The 22,156-nt window shown below is 59.2% G+C and overlaps 4 protein-coding genes across 13 annotated transcripts in view; 1 reads left to right on the plus strand and 3 right to left on the minus strand.

Moving 5' to 3' along the window:
* Nucleotides 1-3,348, plus strand: part of PMPCA (peptidase, mitochondrial processing subunit alpha) — a 102,732-nt gene extending 99,384 nt beyond the window's left edge. For both annotated transcript variants that reach the window (XM_050760066.1, XM_050760067.1), the window contains 2 exons: nucleotides 1,418-1,562; nucleotides 2,676-3,348. In XM_050760066.1, coding sequence (XP_050616023.1) covers nucleotides 1,418-1,562; nucleotides 2,676-2,845 — 315 coding nt within the window. In that variant the 3' untranslated portion in view covers nucleotides 2,846-3,348. The remainder of the gene's footprint in view (nucleotides 1-1,417; nucleotides 1,563-2,675) is intronic.
* DNLZ (DNL-type zinc finger) overlaps nucleotides 1-22,156 on the minus strand; it is a 314,112-nt gene that overhangs the window by 69,851 nt on the left and 222,105 nt on the right. The gene's annotated exons all lie outside the window — the stretch shown is intronic.
* INPP5E (inositol polyphosphate-5-phosphatase E) lies at nucleotides 8,085-19,923 on the minus strand. The gene is made up of 10 exons (XM_050759929.1): nucleotides 18,763-19,923; nucleotides 14,269-14,392; nucleotides 13,560-13,657; nucleotides 12,779-12,903; nucleotides 12,439-12,558; nucleotides 11,970-12,077; nucleotides 11,321-11,482; nucleotides 11,046-11,161; nucleotides 10,342-10,478; nucleotides 8,085-9,204 (listed from the first exon to the last, which is right to left on the minus strand). Exons 1-10 carry the CDS (start codon nucleotides 19,572-19,574, stop codon nucleotides 9,072-9,074), a joined length of 1,935 nt encoding a protein of 644 aa, XP_050615886.1. The 5' UTR covers nucleotides 19,575-19,923; the 3' UTR covers nucleotides 8,085-9,071.
* The window catches only part of SEC16A (SEC16 homolog A, endoplasmic reticulum export factor), a 45,934-nt gene continuing 44,022 nt past the window's right edge, over nucleotides 20,245-22,156 (minus strand). For all 9 annotated transcript variants that reach the window (XM_050759686.1, XM_050759681.1, XM_050759682.1 and 6 more), the window contains one exon: nucleotides 20,245-21,926. In XM_050759686.1, coding sequence (XP_050615643.1) covers nucleotides 21,858-21,926 — 69 coding nt within the window. In that variant the 3' untranslated portion in view covers nucleotides 20,245-21,857. The remainder of the gene's footprint in view (nucleotides 21,927-22,156) is intronic.

Below are 22,156 nucleotides of genomic sequence, written 5' to 3' on the forward strand. Positions count from 1 at the left end.
CAAAGTACTGGGATTACAGGTATGAGCCACTGCACCCAGCCGCATGGCTAATTTTTGTATTTTTAGTAGCGACGGGGTTTCACCATCTTGGCCAGGCTGGTCTCGAACCGCTCGACCTCAGGTGATCCACCTGCCTTGGCCTCCCAAAGTGCTGGGATTACAGGTGTGAGCCACCGCGCCTGGCCAGGAAGAGCAGCATTATTCAAGAAATAAAATTGTGGTTAAAATTAATGTGCTTCAGTTCCACTAGTGCACTGCTAGAAAACAGTCCTCCAGTAATGTGAAATCAACGTGAAATAAATATGAAGTATTTAGGTATTTGCCTAAAGTTGCAAAAAGATCTGTCTAAATTAAGAATTATTTTACTTAAAAAAAAATGGTATACAGGCCAGGTCCAGTGGCTCATGCCTGTAATCCCAGCACTTTGGGAGACCATGGTGGGAGGATCACTTGAGCCCAGGAGTTCAAGACTGGCCTGGGCAATATAGCAAGACGCTGTGTCTATTAAAAAAAAAAGCATCTCCACAGCCCATCAGTTTTTGGTGTTTGTTTTTCAGTGTGCTGGTTCCTAGATCTGCAAGCACCCCTGCCTGTGCCCTGAGGCAGTCGCAGGGCAGCCTGGGACCCGCGCTGCCTCCCTCAGAACCTCCCTCAGAACCTCGCAGGGACTTTGCTAAAATCAGCTGCCTGGGCCCTGTACCTGAGGCATCTGGGGAAGCTCCAGAACCTGTGTTTCATTTGTATTCCCCCTGATTTTGCCGTGTGGCCCCTTTGGGGTCCTGGTATTTAGAGGTTGACTATTTTACCTTCTCCAGCTGTGTCACACAGACAGTGAAAAAACTCAAGGGAGGCACATGCTTCCATACGTCAAGTGTGGTGGAAGCCAGGTGACATGTAGCATAGCCCTTCCCTAGAAAACCCGAAGGGGAGACCAGCAGGGTTGCCTGTGACTTGGGCCTGTGTCCCAGTACCCAGAGGGAGGCTCTTCCCTTCCTTTCTTTCTCTTTTGTTTTGGAGATGGAGTTTCGCTCTGTCTCCCAGGCTGGAGTGCAGTGGTGTGATCTCGGCTCACTGCAAGCTCCACCTCCCAGGTTCACACCGTTCTCCTGCTTCAGCCTCCCGAGTAGCTGGGACTACAGGCGCCCGCCACCGTGCCCGGCTAATTTCTTTTGATATTTTTAGTAGAGACGGGGTTTCACCGTGTTAGCCAGGATGGTCTCGATCTCCTGACCTCGTGATCCGCCCGCCTCGGCCTCCCAAAGTGGTGGGATTGCAGGCGTGAGCCACCGCGCCCGGCTTCCCTTCCCTTTCTTTTGTTCAGCTTTGGGCACAGAGATGGCCTTTGGCCATCGCTCGAGTGGGGGTGGAAGGTGGCACGGGGTGGGTGTGTGCCCATCTGACTGGACCCTGGCCCCAGGTGGAGCTGGAACGAGCCAAGACACAGCTGACGTCCATGCTCATGATGAACCTGGAGTCCAGGCCTGTGATCTTCGAGGATGTGGGGAGGCAGGTGCTGGCCACTCGCTCCAGAAAGCTGCCGCATGAGCTGTGCACGCTCATCCGTGAGTACTGCGGGGGCAGTGAGGGGCTGCCACAGGTCTCAGCCAGGCTCAGAGGAGGCCGTCTCGCCCTCCCACAGGCCATGGGGGCCCGTGGTGTGTCTGTCACACCCGGAAGCCGGGGCCTTCACCAGTTGTCCTCAGCAGGGGTGGCCGAGGGCAGGGCCGTGGGGTCACAGACCTGGTCTCACTTCCTGGCCCCACCATGTACCTGCTGCCACCTTGGCAGGTGACCGCACCCTCTGCACCCCTGGGAGCGGCTGTCACTACTTCCCAGAGTTGTTAAAGAGGACGCGAGTGAGTGGGCGAAAAGGGCTCAGTAGAGGACTGCTACGTTCTATGTGGAGTAGCAGTGGATTGGAATGCCGCGCTACCGTTGCTGGCTCTCGGGCAGGAGTCTCAGCCCCAGGTTTCCGGGGCCCCCATGAGTGACCTTAGGAGGCCTGAACTTCCTCAGACTGTGTGCCAAGTTGTATGTGCATCGGACTCTTCTGGGGGACAGGCTTAAAACCTGGCCCAGGCTGCCTACTAAGTTGAGGTGGCTCAGGCTTATGGTGTCACCTGTGGTATCTCCTGTCCAGGCCTGGAGTCCCGGGCACTTGCCCTTCCCCATGTGGGCCCTTGCCCTTCCCTCAGGAGCCTCCACTGAAATCCTCCGGCAGTGTCCAGCCTCTCGGGCCTCGTCTTCTGTAGAAAACATACCCTCCTGGACCCTGTCGCTCCTGTCCTGGGGTTCCTGGTGCAGCCCTCTGGCCCCTCTCACCCCACCCTTCTGTCCATGTGGCCCTCGGGCTCGGGGTTTTCCTGCAGGCCCATCCCAAAGGGAGCTCAGCAGCCAAGGAGCTCGCTCTTCTGTAAATGTGACTCTTCCTGGGCGGGTTCGTCCTACATTTTTAAGTCATCGCCATGTCCCCATTTACTGAGAACTCACTTCTGTCACTTTTGGACTCACCCTTGGCTACACCCAGTGGCTGCCTTTGGGCCCAGGTACCCCCAGCAGCAGCGCAGCGTGAGTGAGTGGTGCAGACTGGCCACCCCCTCCGTGTGTTTAGTGACGCAGCCTCGGCGTGGAGGCCATGGCACGCTTGTGTGACGTACATTTGCCCTCTGCACTAGGCAATGTGAAGCCGGAAGACGTGAAGAGAGTTGCTTCTAAGATGCTCCGAGGGAAGCCGGCAGTGGCCGCCCTGGGTGACCTGACTGACCTGCCCACGTACGAGCACATCCAGACTGCCCTGTCGAGCAAGGACGGACGCCTGCCCAGGACGTACCGGCTCTTCCGGTAGAGCCGCTCCCCGGCCTGACAGACCCAGGGGCTGCAGCTGGAGCCTGTTCCTGTGCGTGTTAGTTTGGACACGAATTTAGTTTAAAAAGCTGTCTGGTTGTATGAACAGTGCAGACAATGTCACCACAGCACCCACGCAGTTTGCGTTGCTTCAGAACTCAATGTGCCGATCAGTGGAGTCAGTATTGTGCCTGACCCGCCGCAAGCCAGCAAGCAGGTGCAGTGCCCAGCGCTGGAGTGCAGCGTGCCGTGAGGAGGCCGGTCAGTGCTCCCCCTCCTCGGGGGCTCTGGGCACACGGGGCTCCACAGGTTCCTTGGAGGAGCCCTGAGCCGGGAAGCAGCAGAGGCCAGCCTATCAGAGCCTCCCTGGAGGCCACCGTGCTCCTGTGTTGGTACCAGGACTCACCTCTGACAAACAGGACAAGGTGAGGGCCCAGTCTGCTGTGAGGAGCGCGGTCCATGAGTGTGCACGCAGCTTCCCTGGTAATAAACAGCTGGCATCTTAGCTTGGTGTTTTCCTTCTCGCCTGGGGAGGGGCAGTTCTTAAGGGCTGTCTGAATTGGCAGCTTTTCTAACATGGAGGCCTTCCTCCCTGATAATTATCTGGTTGACCCAGTGACTTGAAGCCCGTTCTCATGCGACGTGCTGATTTCACGGTGTCGCAGCATGCACGGGGCGGGGTGACGGGTGATGGTGACTGGCAGCAAAGCCTGCAGTGCCTTAGAGGTAGGGAGTGCCGCCAGTCCGAGGAGTGGCCACAGATGTGGCTGTTTTCAGAGATCCAAAAGGTCACATGGCTTAGGGAATAGCCACCACAGGGCAACTTTTCATGTGGTCTAAAAACTTGTACAAGTGGCCGGGCGCGGTGGCTCACGCCTCTAAATCCCAGCACTTTGGGAGGCCGAGGCGGGCGGATCACCTGAGGTCGGGAGTTTGAGACCAGCCTGACCAACATGGGGAAACCCCATCTCTACCGAAAATACAAAATTAGCCGGGCGTGGTGGCTGGGCACCTGTAATCCCAGCTACTCGGGAGGCTGAGGCAGGAGAATCGCTTGAACCCGGGAGGTGGAGGTTGTAGGGAGCCGAGATGGCGCCACTGCACTGCAGCCTGGGTGACGAGCGAAACTCCATCTCAAAAACAAAACAAAAAACTTGTACAAGTTAAAACTTGTAACGTTGTTCTCAAACACCCATAGAAACCTTGGGAGCTCCAAGGGGTGTGGGGAGGTCGGGTCTGGGAACCTGCACGGGCCACCTCCGATGCTGCTGTAGTCCAAGGGCAGCTACCTGCACGTGTGACTCAGTGGCCTGCACAGAGCTGTGGGGCACAGTTTTGTCAGGAGGAGAGAACAGTCTCTGGTCCTATCTTCTGAGTAGCTGAGAAGCTCAGCCTCTGTGGTGTAGACGGGAGAGAAAGTGGATATTTTCAGGAAGTTAAACTTGTAAGCTTTACTCCTGTGAGCCTCTGACTGTCCTCTGGCTATTGTAGTTTCCGTAAGACCTTGTGCCTTTACAACACACACTCCAGCGACGGTGCCTGCTTGAATTTGCCCACATGGGAAGCTCAGCTTGCTGCCCACCTGGTGGGATTGGAGGACCGGAGCGGGAGGACGACGGTGTCTGTTTTAACAGTGGACTTCCGTTAGAAACGTCCTGTTGTTACCACACCTGGGACGGCACACAGCCCCTGATGCCCAGCTGCACGGTGAACGCAGAGCTCCCGCACCACAGGCGTCAGGCCTGGGGTTGAGCTGCTGAAGATGCCAGTGAAGCACAGTCCTGCTCCAACTACCGAGAAGCCGGAGGACATTCTAGAAACTGCTACCAATTAGCCCTCAGGGTCTGTGCTTTGGAAACCAAGGCCAACACAGGTTCTCTCCGTTCCCTGCCACACCCAGCTGGCTCTCCCTCGCTGCCTCCACTCTAACCGCAGGTCACACGCCTGCCTTCCCTGCCACACTCCTCCTCGCCTCGCTTTTTCTTTTCTTTATTTTTTTGAGATGGATTTTCACGCTTGTTGCCCAGGCTGGAGTGCAGTGGCGTGATCTTGGCTCATCGCAACCTCCGCCTCCCAGGTTCAAGCGATTCTCCTGCCTCAGCCTCCCGAGTAGCTGGGATTACAGGTGTACGCCACCACGCTGGCTAATTTTGTATTCTTAGTAGACGCGGGTTTCACCGTGTTGGTCAGGCTGGTCTCCAACTCCTGACCTCAGGTGATCCGCCCACCTTGGCCTCCCAAAGTGCTGGGATGACAGGCGGGACCCACCGTGCCCGGCCCCACTTCCCTTTTTCTTTGGAACTAAGGTGCACTTGCTGCTTTTTTAAGATGGTCACCTTCCCCAGGCAGGCCATTTGGTTCATTCCAGTATCGCTGCTGGTGGCTAGACCCTCTGTCCTGGAGCAGGGCTATGAAAACACTTGCTGAACGAAAGACAAGCAAAGCATGCTTGAGAGAACGAGAGCTGAATTTTTTTTTTTTTTTTTTGAGACGGAGTCTCCCTCTATGGCCCAGGCTGGAGTGCAGTGGCGTGATCTCTATGGCCCAGGCTGGAGTGCAGTGGCGTGATCTCGGCTCATTGCAAGCTCCACCTCCTGGATTCACGCCATTCTCCTGCCTCAGCCTCCCGAGTAGCTGGGATTATAGGCGACTGCCACCACACCTGGCTAATTTTTGCATTTTTAGTAGAGACGGGGTTTCACCATGTTGGCCAGGTTGGTCTCCAACTCCCAACTTCAGATGATCCACCTGCCTCGGCTTCCCCAGGTGCTGGGATTACAGGCGTGAGCCTCCACGTCTGGCCCCGAGAGCTGAATTTTTGAAACCACCCTCACACAGGTGTATTTCACAATTTTTTTTTTTTTTTGAGATGGAGTTTCATTCTTGTTGCCCAGGCTGGAGTGCAATGGCACGACCTCGGCTCACTGCTACGTCTGCCTCATGGGTTCAAGGGATTCTCCTGCCTCGGCCTCCGAAGTAGCTGGGATTACAGGCGCCCACTGCCACACCCGGCTAATTTTTTGTATTTTTAGTAGAGGCGGGGTTTCACCATTTTGATCAGGCTGGTGGTGAACTCCTGACCAGCCGCCTAGGCCTCAGGTGATCCACCCACCTGGGCCTCCCAAAGTGCTGAGATTATAGGCATGAGCCACCGCACCTGGCCACATTTGTTTTGCTTTTGCCAAATTTAGCAGTGGAGGATTGTATACCAAAGTTACCACTAATATGAAGCTCTAAGAACCCGCTACTATCGAGCCAGCTTTTTTTTTTTTTTTTTTTTTTTTTTTTTTTTTTTTTGAGATGAGGCTGGCCCGGGAGTACAGTGATGTAACCACCGCTCATCAGCCTTGACCACCAGGGCTCAGTTGATCCTCCCACCTCAGCCTCCTGAATAGCTGGGACTGTAGGCGCGCACCAACATGTGGGCTAATTCTTATTTTAGAGGTGGGGTCTCACTAGGTTGCCCAGGCTGGTCTCTTAACTCCTGGCTTCAAGCAATCCTCCTGCCTCAGCTTCCCAAAGTGCTGGGATTGTAGATGTGAACCACTGTGCCTGGCCGTATTTAACAATTCTTTTATTTTCCAGAGATTGGCCAACATCATTTGCATTAGTGTAAACTCCTGAGTGAAATTCCATTCATCTAAAAGCTAGTGGTGAGTGCCAAGGGCATCACCTGGCTTTTGATCTGTGATCGTACTAGACACATCACGCCCCGCCACTCCCCGCCAAAAGACTTGGAGCCTCTTACTCTCAAGCCACAGGACACACTCCAGGGGCGGATCAGAATCTCTTTAACAACTGTTTGGGTCGGAGAAAAGGCCTAGGAACAAGCCATAAAAGCTGACTCATTTTAAGCCCCATTGTCCTAAAACATCTTGGTACAAATTTTCTTTTCTTTTTTTTTTTTTGAGACAGAGTCTCGCTCTGTCGCCCAGGCTGGAGTGCAGTGGCGTGATCTTGGCTCACTACAAGCTCCGCCTCCCGGGTTCACGCCATTCTCCTGCCTCAGCCTCCTGAGTAGCTGAGACTACAGGCGCCCGCCACGGTGCCCGGCTAATTTTTTGTATTTTTAGTAGAGACGGGGTTTCACCGTGGTCTCGATCTCCTCACCTTGTGATCCGCCCGCCTCGGCCTCCCAAAGTGCTGGGATTACAGGCGTGAGCCACCGCGCCCGCCCCAGATTTTCAATGAATTGATTTGAAACTTAGGGCACATTTGTTTGGGCAAAACCTTTTTTTTGTTTTTGGAGATGAGTCTCACTCTGTCACCCGGGCTGGAGTGCAGTGGTGCGATCTTGGCTCACTACAACCTCCGCCTCCCAGGTTCAAGCAATTCTCCTGCCTCAGCCTCCTGGGTAGCTGGGACTACAGGCGCCCTGCTAATTTTTGTATTTTTAGTAGAGACGGTGGGGGGGGTCTCACCATTTGGCCTGGTTGGTCTCGAACCCCTGACCTTGTGATCTGCCCACCGGGACCTCCCCAAGTGCCGGGATTACAAGCATGAGCCACCGCACCCGGCCCAAGAGACTCATTTTTATCAAGAGACTGGGTGTTTGTTTCCCTACTTTTTAAGCTGCTGCTAATAAAAGTTTTATGTATTATTCACTGGAATTGTTGATAACCAGCATGGTTCATCAGGTCTGAAGTATTTGTGTCTTCCTCAAACTCTTTTCCAACTAACGCTGATCTCTGGGGCAGTGAACTAGGAATGCAAGATTTTATTTATTTATTTATGTATTTTGAGAGGGAGTCTTGCTCTGCTGCCCAGGCTGGAGTGCAGTGGTGCAATCTCAGCTCACTGCAACCTCTGTCTCCTGGGTTCAAGCGATTCTCCTGCCTCAGCCTCCCGAGTAGCTGGGATTACAGGCACCCGCCACCATGCCCGGCTCATTTTTGTAATTTTAGTAGAGATGGGGTTGGGGGGGGGGGGGGGGGGGGTCTCACCATGTTGGCCAGGCTGGTCTCGAACTCCTGACCTTGTGATCTGCCCAGCACTCAGGTGATCCACCCGCCTCAGCCTCCCAAAGTGCTAGGATTATAGACGTGAGCCACCGCACCCAGCCGAATGTAGGATTTTAAAGACAGCAGAGATGAGCTGGACAAGATCACAGTCAGCAGTTAAGGGTTGAGAACAAACTTTTTGCCTGTGGATTTTACAGCCTTTAAAACAAGGACATTGTGAGAACAGGGTATGCATGTATATTGTTTCTTCCAGGTTTCAGTCTTTGGCCAGAAAGAGAGTTTAAGACTCAATATATGCATTTATTTAAAAATATAAATATGGAAAAATAAATAATTTAAAAGACTAGATTGAATGTCCCTAGATTTTCACACATTCAAAGACTACATTTTTTCAAGAGATGGAATGGGACACAAAGCAAGAATGAACGGTTCTAAACTCTCGAAGAAAGAAACCCGGGACATGGTGGGGATCCCTGGCCTAGGTGTTCAAGGTGGTGGCATCCTAAGCTTCCAGCAGTTCCCCAGCCAGGCTCCACTGTCATTCTGTGGCTGGAGTTACAGAAGCAAACGGTCTACGTCACTGAAACCATGAGATGGTTTCATGCCAACAGGCTTGGCTGATGAGAGGAGAGGGGAGGTGGCTTCTCACTCAGCCGGGGAGGCCCTTATGCTGGGGTGCAGGCCTCTTTGCACCACGGCAGGCGACCTGCAGCCTCGCGGAGGGGAACCGCGCCACGTCCTGGAGGCCATGTGGCTTCCTCAGCTGGGCTCTGGGGCCCACTGAGAGGTCTGAGGCCCCAGGGGTCACCTAGCCCAGGTCCAGCCTGGCTCTGGACACCTGTGTGACATGGGGTGGTGTGTGTTTGAGGGGCTGCCAGGAGGACACAGATGGACGCCTGCTCCGGGTGTGGAGGGAGAGGCTGGCGCAGAGCACGCGGGGATGGGGTGGGGGTGGGGGGTGCTCTGTGACTGCCCCCAGGGCACGGGAGCTGCTCAGGACCGGATTCTGACGTCTGCCCCCGAGAGTGGCTGGGGTCTGTGGTACTGCGGCGGGTCCACGCCCTGCCCACCCATGCCGTGTGGACCTGCCATGGAGAAGGACAGGCTCACTTAGGGGTGGTTTCCTTCTTGGGACGCTGGCACAGTGGCACGGGCGCCACAGTCCCTCAGATCCGCAAAAGGCGGCAAACTCTTCGTCCTTCCCGCTGGGTTTTGATCAAATACAATCACCCCATGTTGTGGCTGTGGGTCCTCGCTCAGCAAACTTCAAGAAATGGAACAGATGGTGCTGGAGTTCTGACTCTGTAGTGCTTGCTGCCTCTGAATCTCCTTCGAAATCCGTCTTTTAATTCCTAGTAAGTATAGCTCTCTATCAAATTTGCCAGCTGCCAATGGAATGCTGTGGAGGAGGAGGGGGCATTAGGAGGAGGCCAGGCCCAGAAGAGGGGGCATTAGGAGGGGGCCGCGCCCGGAGGAGGGGGCGTCAGGTGGGGGCCGGGCCCGGAGGAGGGGGCGTCAGGAGGGGACCGGGCCAGGAGGAGGGGGCGTCAGGAGGGGGCCGGGCCCGGAAGAGGGGGCGTGAGGAGGGGCCGGGCCCGGAGGAGGGGGCGTCAGGAGGGGACCGGGCCCGGAAGAGGGGGCGTTAGGAGGGGCCGGGCCCGGAGGAGGGGGCGTCAGGAGGGGACCGGGCCAGGAGGAGGGGGCGTCAGGAGGGGGCCGGGCCCAGAAGAGGGGGCGTCAGGAGGGGCTGGGCCCGGAGGGGGGCGTCAGGGGGGCGTCAGGTGGGGGCCGGGCCCGGAGGAGGGGGCGTTAGGAGGGGGCCGGGCCCGGAGGAGGGGGCGTTAGGTGGGGGCCGGGCCCGGAGGAGGGGGCGTCAGGAGGGGACCGGGCCAGGAGGAGGGGGCGTCAGGAGGGGGCTGGGCCCGGAAGAGGGGGCGTTAGGAGGGGCCGCGCCCGGAGGAGGGGCGTCAGGTGGGGGCCGGGCCCGGAGGAGGGGGCGTTAGGTGGGGGCCGGGCCCGGAGGAGGGGGCGTTAGGAGGGGGCCGGGCCCGGAGGAGGGGGCGTTAGGTGGGGGCCGGGCCCGGAGGAGGGGGCGTTAGGTGGGCGCCCAGGGCCACGAGGAGGGGCGTTAGGTGGGCGCCGGCCCGGAGGAGGGGCGTTAGGAGGACGCCCAGGACCACGAGGAGGGGCGTTAGGTGGGCGCTGGCCCGGGCTGGCACTGCCTCTAAGCACACAGAGGCCTGTTCCTGGGAGAGCCACAGGAAGGATGGGTGGACACCTGAGTGCTTAAGGCCTTCCTCCCCCCAGCTGGCCACACCCAGCCCCCCAGCTGGGCCTCTTCACTGTTCAGAGCCTCTCCCCTTCCTGCCTTCTTCCTGCTCCAGGATGAGTCCAACCGATCCTGGGGGTGCACAGCCCTGAAGGTCCCAGGACAAAGCCCCAAGTGGAACCCCACGATGACAGGGACCCTCTCAGCTCATGGGACGACGGCCCAACCCCCGGGCCCGAGAGGGAAGGTGCGCGGGAGAACACTGACTTGTCTCGCCCCGGCCTCACTTTCACCCGGAAGAGGCCGTACACAGGGCGGTGGTCGGAGGTCTTGATCCCGGGGCAGGAGGAGTAGCTCACGGGACAGATGTCACCCTTGTGGCGGCTTCTGTACAAGACGCGGTCCTTCGGGAAGATTCCGGAGGGAGGAAGTCCAGTTACTCCTGAGGCGCTGTGGGGCGTGGCCCACTCACCTCCCCGCTGTTCTCAAGTGCCCCCCGAGGGAGCCTTCTGGGACCCCCGACACTTATGCCCGTTTTGTTGCCCGGTGTCTGTGGCCAGCTGGGCCAGGGCCTGTCCCTCGCCGCTGGAGACCCTGTGAACAGCGGCTGCTCCTACCCTGCCCTGCCTCAGTGGCTTCTTGAGGCGTCCAGCAGACATCGGGACGTGCCCAGAGCTGCAGCCATGGGCCTGGCGGAAGGGTGAGTGAGGGTGCAACGGGCAGAGGCTCTGCACGCCAGGGGCGAGGGCATGGCCGGTGCCCTGTGTGCCAGTCGGCTCACCCAGCCTTGAAAACACCCATGGAGAGGGTGCCGTTCTCCACCAAAGGGGACTCGCCACGAGGCCAGGGTGTAGAGCTGAAGTTCAAGTCAAAGCCGTCCAGGTTCAGACCCCTGATGCCAGGCATTGGCTCCCGGCTGTGGGAGGTGCCCGCCCTGGAAGCACTCTGCGCCGGCCACGGGCGGGGCTCACCGTGTATGAGGGTGTCCTCTGCTTGGAGGTGCTGTCGTACGTGTCCTTCCCGATGTCAAACTTGTATGACGGGAGGAAGTGAATGTCCGGCTCCTGGAAGCCCTTGAAGATGGACCCTGCCACAGGATGGGCACCCGGACCGGCTCAGACCAGCTCGTGCCAGCCGCGGCACCCCAGGCCCTCACCTTTCCGCATCTCCCGCCACGCCCGCCCCCCTCCCAGGCCCTCACCTTTCCGCATCTCCCGCCACGCCCGCCCCCCTCCCAGGCCCTCACCTTTCCGCATCTCCCGGATGAGCTGGTCATGCTGCAGCAGCGCCGGCACGTCCACCACCAGGCCCTGGCACAGGAGGGTGTCCACGGCCGTGCGCCCGCCGCTCAGGCGGAAGTTGAAGTCTCCAAACCAGAACACCTCATCGAAGCGGGTGGTGACGTCCGCTGTGGCACAGTGGGCCATGCATGGGCACAGGCAAGAAACGGCAGGTCCTTCCCCTTCCCCAGAACACGGCCTGGCAGTGGCTCCCAGGGGAAGTGGGTCTCGGGTGCCAGCCAGAGGGGCTGGGCCCCGATTCGCATTGGGACAGCTCCAGAAGGCACCTGGAGCAGCCTCAGGAGCAGACGGCGCCCATGGCAGGGGATGACCATGTCTCTGCTCCTTTCCACACAGCCGGGGGAGGCGGCAGGGCGGGCAGTGGTGAGGACCAGGACCCAGGCTAGCAGGACACGCTGTGAGTGGACGGGATCCGCCCACCCCACTAACCGTGCTAAAGAACCATGAGGGGCTATGCGCTGGGGGCACTTGGACTTTTCGGCCCTCGCTTCCCAGAGCTCAGGACGCTGCCTCTGCAGAGCTGCCGTAAAAACGACGGGCGCCCCGCGTGTGAACCACGGCAGCACCACCCGCATGCAGTGTGGGGGCCCTCACCTGCGCTGGAGCGATAGGGGTTGGTGTCGGGCACGTTTCTGGGCAGGGCCAGGGCTTGCACGGTCCTGGTGTAGTCCAGCAGCCGCTCCGCCACCTTCCCGTCGCCCGCTGTGGGAACAGAAATGGGGTAGGGGTCACAGGGTTCTGGGTCTCCCTCAAGAGCCGCCCCCTGGACCATGCCCTGACTGCGCGCCCCCTGCAGACGCAACCCCACCGGGCATCCGCTGCCAGGCCTGGCCAGGGACATTTCTGCCTCAGAGGACGGAGCGCGGGCCCAGCACGGCATGCCCTCAGTGCCGGGGTCTGCTGGGGGTCCTCAGCGTGCATCTTAGCAAGCATGGTGCCCGCCCCACGGCCCTGGGTGGAAGATGAAGCCAGCAGCCAGGATCCCTGCCCTGGGCAGGGTCCTGGTCAGGAGAGGAAGGCTGTTCTCACGCAGCACCTGCGGCACGGGCACCGAGCGACTTACAGGTGAAGTGGGACGTGATGAAGAGGAAGGAGGTGCCAAAAAAGGTGAAGCTGACGCCCAAGGCCCCCTTGGTCTTGATCTGAGACACGATGCGTGTGGTCACCGTGGAGCACTCCACCTCTGTGGGAGGGGCAGCCCTCAGCTCACCTGCGGGACGCTGCAGGCCGGGGGTCGTGGCCGGACCCGCACGCCAGTGAGGGCTCACTGTGGAGCCCGTGTGTGACATAGCAACCCCCAGATCCCAGACGCAAAGCGTGCCTGTCCTGCCAAGGCCACGGGTCAGTCGTGGAAAGGGGGGCTGCCACCCTCCAGCCGCGCCCACCCCTCCAGCCGCACCCACCTGAGCAGAACCAGATGAGGTCCCGGCGGATAAAGAGCGACATGTAGAGCACGCCGTGGGCCGCCGAGGACAGCAGCACGTAGTGCGGGCCCAGCGTCTCCTGCAGACGCGTCTCCCACTCCCGCCTGCAGAGGAGGAAGCGCGGCCGGCTGGGGGACATGGCCTCCCAGCTCCACCACTCCCAGACCTGCCACCCAGAGCCCCTCGAGGAGCTACCAGGGAAACCCCACGACCTGGCCTCGGAGTCCTGCATGGAGACGCATTTGCCAGAGGCCGTTGTGGGCCAGAGTTGGGACCTGCCGGGGGTCACAGGCCCCAGTTCCACTTGAGTGGCTCCCCTGGATCCCTGCCGAGACCCCAGTGAGCAGAGCTCCTCCTGCCTGCATGGCTCATGGGCCAGGGGAGTGGGGCCCACCTCAGCTTGGGGCCAGGACTCCTTCTCCCAGAGCACCTGTGTGGGCGGCAGCCACCTGCTGTTCCCACCACAACGTGGGGGCCCCAGGAAGCCTCGGAGCCCGGCCGTGCTCCCTGCTGCCCTTCTACTCTCTCACGTCAACAATTTGTTACCAAAATCCAATCTCATTGATTTTAAACTCTCCAAGTTGCCACCAGAAAAGAAACCGACTCATGTATCCCACCCAGGCGTGGAGGCTGCCCGTGCCCAGCCGCAACCCAGGTCTCAACGCCCACCCGTGCCCAGCCGCAACCCAGGTCTCAACGCCCAGCAGCTTCAGAGACAGCAGCCCCAGGGCAGGCACTGCAGGGCCTGCGGCCGCCCTACCTGTCAGAGCAGCCCTCCTGGACGCCGATGACGTACAGGTCCTGGGCATAGTCGGCCTCGGCTGGGAGCAGGAACTCGTCCAGGCTGGGCGGGAGCTCCTGGGAGGAGGGAGCACGTGGTGGGCCGGCTCCTCCCGAAACCTGCAGGCGCCTGTGGGCGAGTCCCACTGCAGCACCTCGAGTGCCAGCAACTCCTCTGAATGAGGGAAACTGAGGCCACGGCCAAGAAGGGATCTACCCGGTCGGTCTCCAAGGCAGCCTCTGACACACCAAACACACCTCAGGTTGGCCCTCGGCCTCAGTTTCCCTCTCCAAACACGAGCCTATCCAACAACCACCCCTGTGTGACCCCCGTCACTGTGACCCCAGCCTGTGGGGCCCAACCTGCCCCTGAGCCGCCCCACAGGGGCTCTGCTGGCCGCCCTCCCGCTCACCTTGAGCAGACGATTCTCAGCCAGGCCTGGTGACCCAATCCCTTCCCCTCCGTTCTGCGGCCACACGGCCATGGAGGTGCAGGTGGGAGCTCGGGAGGACGGGGGTCCTGACCCACTCTCACCCTCCTGTGCCGCGGCTCGCAGTGGATGCACCTCGGGGCTCTGCCCTCCCGGCCCCGGGACGAGGCACAGAACTGCCCCGTCTCCCTCACCCACGTCTGTCCAGCCCCGCCCCGCCCCGCCCTTCCCTGCCCAGTGCCACCCAGCGCCACTCACCTTCTGGCCCTGCATGTTCCAGGTGGCCACGAAGAGCGCCACGTACCGGTCTGGGAAGTAGCGGGCCAGCTCGTCTGCCCCCAGCAGGGCCCCGCTGGCCAGGAGGCTGCCCTCCAGGTAACTCCTGTGACGGGAGGACCCCAAGCTCAGGGCCAGGCACAGGACACATCCCTGGGGGGGTCTCGGCCAGGTCCCCAGGGACAACAGCAAAACCCACAGAATGTCAGAAGCGGCCCCCGACCCCGAGCAAGGGCTCTGCTGGACGCTGCGGTGCTGCTGTCTGCTCTGCAGGAAAACAAGGCCCGACCTGGCCACACAAACACCCAGAGCGGGCTCACACCCCCCCCACCTCCCGGGAAGAGGCAGGAGAGGGTGACATCTGGGGCTTTTTGGTGGTGGGGTCCTGGGACAACCACAGAGAGGAGCTCCCAAACTATAAGCCACGGCTGTGGGCACAGGGCGCTGTTCGGGCAGGGGCTGGTTCTCCTCCTTTCTCCCTGGGCCCCAACACCAGGCAGGATGGCCTAAGACAGGGAGACCAGGCGAGCCACATGGAAACGCGTTAATCTCCTCGACACTCGTGGCTTTGATGCACTTTTGGGTTTGCTTGTTTTGGTTTCTGGTGGGGACAGGGTCTCAGTCTGTGCCCAGGATGGAGTGCAGTGGCACCAACACAGCTCCCTGCAGCCTCCACCTCCAGGGCTCAAGTGATCCTTCTGCCTCAGCCCCCCGAGTAGCTGGAACTCCCGGTGCAGTGCCACCACGCCCGGCCAGTTTTTCATTTTTTATTTTTGTAGAAACAGGGTCTCGCCACATTGTCCAGGCTGGCGCTTTCGGATTTTAATACGGCAGTGCACACAAATGGTTAAACACACCGTGTGGCACAGCGACGCCCTGCCCCTCCCCACACTCAGCACCTTCTGCCACGAGGGCTGGTAACCTGTCAAGAGGCAACAGCACACGCCCACTGCTCCGTGGGCCACCCGGTGGTGCAAAAGCCACCAGGGGATGTGGACACACGGAGCTGGCCGTGTGCCTGAGATGCTTGATTTACAGACACTGAAATGTGAAGTTTACAACTTTCTTGTAGTGTGAAACAGTATTAGAATTGTTTTGACCTTTTCCCAACCATGTGGAAATGTAAAACGCGTTCTCAGCTCGCTGACTACACAGAAACGCCGTGGGCTAGGCTTGCCAGCCCTCCTCCCCACTCCTTCTCTAAGTAACACTTGTGCTGCTCCTTCTAGATACGCCGTCTTCTGACGAGGTTCCCTTTCACAAAGGGAGACGAGAGCACAGTGCCGGATTCTTGTGACCTCCCGTGAGAACTTCCTCAATCCTGGCTGCAGCTCCCCAAGCTTCACTGGACACGATTAAATCATGTCACAGGGAGGAACCTCGCTACCTCACCCCTAAAACTGTTGACAGTTCCAGTCAGGACAACTGTGTTCACGCAGCGGTCATTCGGGACAGAGAGTGTTGCTGTGGCCACTGCTGTCAAGTGATCCCGGGCCCAGCAGGGGCTCCTCGGTCACTAGACTCGAGGCCCATGGCGCCTTTGCCGGCAACGCCCATCATGTCCACACCAGCAGCTGCGTGGCCGGTCTGCCCAGCTCTGTCCAGAGCACGGTTAGTAACAGCAGGCCAGGGGCAGCCCTCACAGCCATCATTCCTGTGTCCTGACACGGGCAGGGGCAGAGCTGCCTCGGACCCCCATCCAGGGCCAGGACACTGCAGAGCTTCTGCGTGAGGATGCACAGGCCGGCTGCTGCAGCCTGGGCCGGCTCTCAGAGCAAAAGGAACTGGTGGGGAGAGCATCCCCCTAACCCGCCCTGGCAGCCCCAAGGCACTGGCAAAGGCCAGCAGCCATTCTGAAACAGGGCGGACCAGCCCGTGCACGTGCGGCCCACAAGCTCAGAATGGGTTTTACTGTGTGGAACGGCAGAGAAAGAAAAAACAGCGAGGTTCCAATGTGCGTCCCTAATAGATTCACCGGCACACAGACGCCCTTTGGTCCCCACTGTCCGTGCCTCACCCTTGACAGAAAGCGTGTGCCGACTCCTATTCTAGAACAGACCGGAGATCTGGAAATGGGAAGTTTTTAGACAGCAGAACTGAGTTAAAGGATCCACATCAACCCTCGTTTCCTGGTTGTTCGAAAACAATGACCTGATCCAAATTTGAGACACGACTGCCATTCTAACAGGTGTATCTACGTAAACTGAATCTGATTTTAAAATGTGATGCTTTAGACGCACGAAGAAATTTTACCCTTTACAAGAAACCCTGCAGTGAATTATTTTAACAAAAGCAACAGTTTTGCCCTGTATGTGACTGCACCTGCCCCATCCACGCACAGGAGGGGAGTATGGTGGGGGAGCCAGGCACAGGCCCTCACTCCATGCCTAAGCCCACCTGCCTGCTGGTGGACCACAGGCGCAGGGAAGTGAGGCTACCTTCGGGGACTGTGGTGAGCTGAACAGTGATCCCCAAAGCCATGTCCACCCCCAGACCTCCAGAACCTTGGAATGGGGCCTTATTTGGAAACAGGGTCTTTGCAGATGTACTTTTTTTTTTTTTTTTTTTTTTTTGTGAGACGGAGTCTCGCTCTATCGCCCAGGCTGGGGTGCAGTGGCGCGATCTCGGCTTACTGCAACCTCCGTCTCCCGGGTTCAAGCCATTCTCCTGCCTCAGCCTCCCGAGTAGCTGGGATTACAGGCGCCTGCCACCACGCCCGGCTAATTTTTTTTTTTTTTTTTTTTTTTTTTTTTTTTGAGACGGAGTCTCGCTCTGTCACCCAGGCTGGAGTGCAGTGGCCGGATCTCAGCTCACTGCAAGCTCCGCCTCCCGGGTTCACGCCATTCTCCTGCCTCAGCCTCCCGAGTAGCTGGGACTACAGGCGCCTGCCACCTCGCCCGGCTAAGTTTTTGTATTTTTAGTAGAGACGGGGTTTCACTGTGTTAGCCAGGATGGTCTCGATCTCCTGACCTCGTGATCCGCCCGTCTCGGCCTCCCAAAGTGCTGGGATTACAGGCTTGAGCCACCGCGCCCGGCCAATTTTTCGTATTTTTAGTAGAGATGGGGTTTCACCGTGTTAGCCAGGATGGTCTCGATCTCCTGACCTCGCGCCCACCTTGGCCTCCTAGAGTGCTGGGATTACAGGCGTGAGCCACCGCGCCCGGCCTGCAGATGTACTTAATTAAGGATCTTGAGATGAGATCACTCTGGATTTAGGGTAGGCAGTAAATTCAATGACTGGTGTCCTTACAAAAAGAGAGGGGAACACAGAGAGATGGGGAAGAGGACGAGAGAGAGACAGAGAGACAGGGAAGAGGCCACATAAAGACAGGCAGAGACCGGAGTGTGCCACAAGCCAAGGAACAACTGGGGCCCCAGGAGCGGGAGGCAGCAGGAGGATCCTCCCCCCAGCCTCTGGAGAGAGGCTGCCTGGCCACACCTTGATTTTAGACTTCTGGCCTCTAGAACTGGGACAGAGTCCAGCTCTGCTGTTTCAAGCCTCCCAGTCCGTGGCCATGAGTTACAGCGGCCCCAGGACACCACACAGAAACCACCTCACACCACTCCCTTCTCACACCTGCCCTGCCTCCCGCCGTGGCTGACAGACAAGACTTGGGCACCATGGCAGTGGGGAGGGGAGGAAAAGAAGGGTGCGGGTGGTTTTGCCAAGTCACAGTGGGAGCATCTGAGGACAGGCCCCCAGACGGCGACCCCAAGACCAGACCAGGCTTGGGAGAGAGCCCATGGGTTCAGTGCCGTTCCTTCCAGCAACAGCTCGAGCCACCAAAATGTTCCTCGTGAGAAAGTGGCTAAACTAAGTAGCCTCAACACATCTGGGGCCTCTTGCGGCAGAAAAAAACTAAGGGGGCAGGCTGGGCGCAGTGGCCCACGCCTGGAATCCCAGCACTTTGGGAGGCTGAGGCCAGGAGTTCGAGACCAGCCTGGCCAACATGGGGAAACCCCGTCTCTACTGAAAATACAAAATTTAGCGAGTGTGGTGGCAGGTGCCTGTAATCCCAGACGCTTAGGAGGCTGAGGCAGGAGGATCCCTTGAACCCAGGAGGTGGAGGTTACAGTGAGCCGGGATTGCGCCACTGCACTCCAGCCTAGGCCACAGAGAAACAAACAAAAACAACCAAAAGGGCAGATCATATACATTGAGGAAATTTCTCAAGACTAAACAAGAAATAGCGCCAGATACATAATTGTATGCAAGATGCCATCTTGTCTACCTTAACACAACGTCACGCCTACGAATGGTTCTGAAACACACAGGAAAAGTTCTGGGAAGTTGGGGAGAGATGGGAAGGGCGCTGCTGTGGGGAGGGGCTGGGAGATGGGGTGGCTGCGGGAGACCCGCTTCATTCTTTCTGTTTAGGCATCCTAAACGCTGCTGATGGGAACGGTCTCACGAGGTTCCAGCAGCCTGAACACTACAATGAAGGCGGCGCAGGGGCTGCACCCACCAGGCCCTACCTGCTGCGGACGTCCTTGCTGCGGATGGGCGCCAGGAGGCTGAAGGAGGATTTGGCCGATCGAAGGGAACAGTCGTCGCAGGCCAGGGGGCTCCGGGGCCGGCCGGGGCCCAGGCTGCTGTGGGCCCGCACCAGGAGCGGTTGCGCGCGGAGCTTGTAGTCTGCAAGATCCGAGTCGACCTTGTTTGCTGTCCTCAGGGAGTCGGAGGCGATGTCCAGGCTCAGGGCAGGCGGCGGGCGCGGGGGCAGCAGGCTGGGCAGCCTGGGCGAGCTCCCTGCCACGGCGGCGTTTCTGTGCAGCAGGTTCGGGGAGCTGCTGGCCACCCCAGAGAGAGGGTTACCCCCCGAGGACGGGCTCCCTCTCTCACTGCCCAGGACCCCGCGGGACTTGGGGATTTCCTGCAAGGAGGTGCTCAGGCAGGGCGGGGAGCAGCTGTGGGCGGGGGCCCCGGGACCCTCGCTCTGCACTGAGCCCCTGGAGGGACTGGTCCCATTCCGGGCTTCCAGGTCTTCCTGGCTGCCTCGAAAACGCCTCCTCCTCCAGCCCTTGTCGTCCAGGGACAGGGCTCGCTCCAGCCGAGGCCTGGCGGGGGGCCGCGGGGTGACGGGTGCTGCCCGGGCTGGCGGGTCCTCGCCGCTGGGCGTGGCCGGGGTGCTGCAGGCAAGCGCCGGGCTCTCGGAGCCCGGAGCATCGGGTGGGGACCCCGCGCGCGGGGCCAGCGGAGCGCCGGGAAGCTGTCCTTGGAGCGTCCTCCCTTCGGGCGGCTGCGGGGCCGGCTCCGAAGGCCGCAGGCTCTCCGCCTTGGACGGCATGGACGGGCCCTCCCAGGGGAGGCCTCGGCGCGGGGCCGCAGGCGGGGCGAGGGGTCAGGGGTGCCGGGTCCGGGGTCGCCGGCGCAGCGAGGAGCAGAAACTGCGCTGCGGCTCCCGCTTGGGCCGGGGGTGGTCGCGGAGGGGCAGGGGCGGCTGCCGCATGGCCCGGGCCCCGGGTCCCGCCAGCCCCTCGGGGCTCCCAGACGCCGTCCCCAGGGCGGTCCGCAGGCAGGGCCTGTCGCGGGCGAGGCTCGACCCCGGCTGGGGCGCCGCTCGGGGAGAGGGGCGGGAACCGGGCACCCCGGGCTGGCCCCGCAGACTCCGAAGCCGACCCCGTACTCGCGGAGGCCCGGCCGCCCAGAGGCGGAGTCAGCCCGGCCGGGACCCAGCAACGGCCGCCGCGGGGCCGCGCCCGGTCCCCGCCCCGCGCCCCGGCCCCGCCCGCAGCGGCCCCTGGCGGCCGGAGGACTGCGCCGCACCGGGCCAGGTCGGCTCTCCCACGCCCCTCCCCGCCCGGCAGCCCCGCAGCCCGGCAGCCCGGCAGGTCCCAGCGAGGGCAGGTGCAAGTCCCCGGAGAGGACCTGGGCGCGGGCTAGGCGAGTGCCGAGGCCTGCGGACACCTGCACTCACTCGCTTCCAACAAACCAAAGGGAACCACAAGTGAAGGTGCTTGAAGGAGCGCAAAATATTTTATTCAACAATTTGCAATGTAACAATTCTCATTTAGGAAAAATAGCCGCTCCCGCCTGGAGGAAGCTTCTTGAATCAAAAGTCGTGGCAGTCGACCCCAGAACAGCGGGCAGGGCCGACCGGAAGAGGTCCCAGGAATCACAGGAGCTGACCAAGGAACAGAGAGGGCTGCCCCGTCACAGGGACTGGCCTTTCTCCAAGTGACAAGGACAAATGGATCCAGTGGGACACGCCTGTGAAACATTTTGGAAAACATCCTGGGTGGTCTGGGCTAAATGATCAAGTGAAACAGAAAGTCAGGAAGGGCCTGTGCTAATTCCGCATTCTACAATTTCTACACTTAAATTTAAACACCAAACAGTTTATGTTTCCCCAGCAGAACCTACAGAAATTATCTACTGATTTGTATTAGTATTTAAATCTTTTCTTCAGTCTCTTTAGACTTGACAAGAATACGAAGAGTTTTCAGAACAGTCAGAGAAGCCTTAAAGCTTTGCATCAGTGAGAGGAGGCCCCTCTCTGAGTTCAACAGGGCTGAGTCCACCAGGAGCTACTCAAAGTCTCAGTGTGGCAAAACTTGGGGCAGAAATAAGTTCCAGAGCAGCTGTCAAGAAACTGTGTTAAGATACTCTCCCCAAGATGTTACCAACCCCTGAACCAATGTCCCCCAGGTGAGAAAGTGGGTCACGTGGATTGCACCAGGAAAAGTGCAGCCTTTTAGAGAACTGCATCCAGCCCCCTTCACAATGAGTCTAACCATGCTCCTACACGCAAAATGAAGCCCAAATCAAACATCACACCGTCGGTTTTCACCCTGGATGACCACCCTGAGCCATCGTGTCAGACAGCCGGCTCCCTGGGGCTCCTTCCCAGTGACTGGGCCACACGGTGGGCAGTCGCCGGTGCTTTGGGTGCACAAAATCACCCATGGTCCTCATCAGGCCACAGAAAGTAAAGTGAGGCTGGAAACGTCTTTGTTACAGGAAAGAAATTCACTTCAGTAACTAGGGCCTCTCTCAAAAACTGAACTAATGCCGAAGGAACCCCGAGGCTCCTCAGAGACGCTGACTGAGAACACAGCGACCTCCACGCATTCGGCCAGGTTCAAACACGGCGAGGGCCCAGGGTCGGGGTCTGCCTCAGACAGTCACTCTTTGCTCCCAGCACCTTAAAGGAAGTGCGGGACTCACTGGGCAGGGACTCACAGCTCGGCTTGGAGAGGCCCTGGTTGCTACCGACTGTGTGGCTCTCCTGTGGCAGAGACAGCTCCAGCCGAATGAACGTTCTTAAATGACCAGGAATGCTACATCCTTAAATCATCCTAAATGACTAAGAAAGTCACATCATTCTTTTCGGCAAACAATTCTGAGTCAAAGATTCAGTCTTTCCATCCAGTATCTGAGAGGATGGTGGAATTAATTTTCAAAATAATTCATTATGATGGGCGGTGAGGAGGGAGGCACAGCGTGGGACCAGCTCTGAGTCACTGCCGTGTCTCCCTGGGGGCGGGACGGAGATCGCGGCGGTCGGTCGGGCTCTTCGGGGAGAACAGCAGCGTCAGGGCTCCAAGTGCAAGTTCACAGCAGGGCAAGCCTAGTTCAGCACCAGGTGCTTCCTCTGGTCAATTCTCCCTAGCCTTGAGCTCCCGGAGGTGGCGCAGGCCTGGAACAAAATCAACAGCATGACCTCTGCATGCCTGCCCCCAGGGTGGGCAGTGCCCGGGCGCAGCGTGACAGGGGCTGGTCCACATAATGAACTGCATGGGCCATTGGCGCCGACAAGCTGAAGGCTTCGTTTTTGTTCCTCAAAGCCTCTGGAAACCGACAAGTCAGTGCCAAGTCCTGGGCTCCCTTGAAAGCACCGAGTCCTTAACCATCAGTGTTTACTGTGAG

This window comes from Macaca thibetana, chromosome 15 (genome assembly GCF_024542745.1).
Source record: "Macaca thibetana thibetana isolate TM-01 chromosome 15, ASM2454274v1, whole genome shotgun sequence".
Taxonomy (NCBI): Eukaryota; Metazoa; Chordata; class Mammalia; order Primates; family Cercopithecidae; genus Macaca; species Macaca thibetana.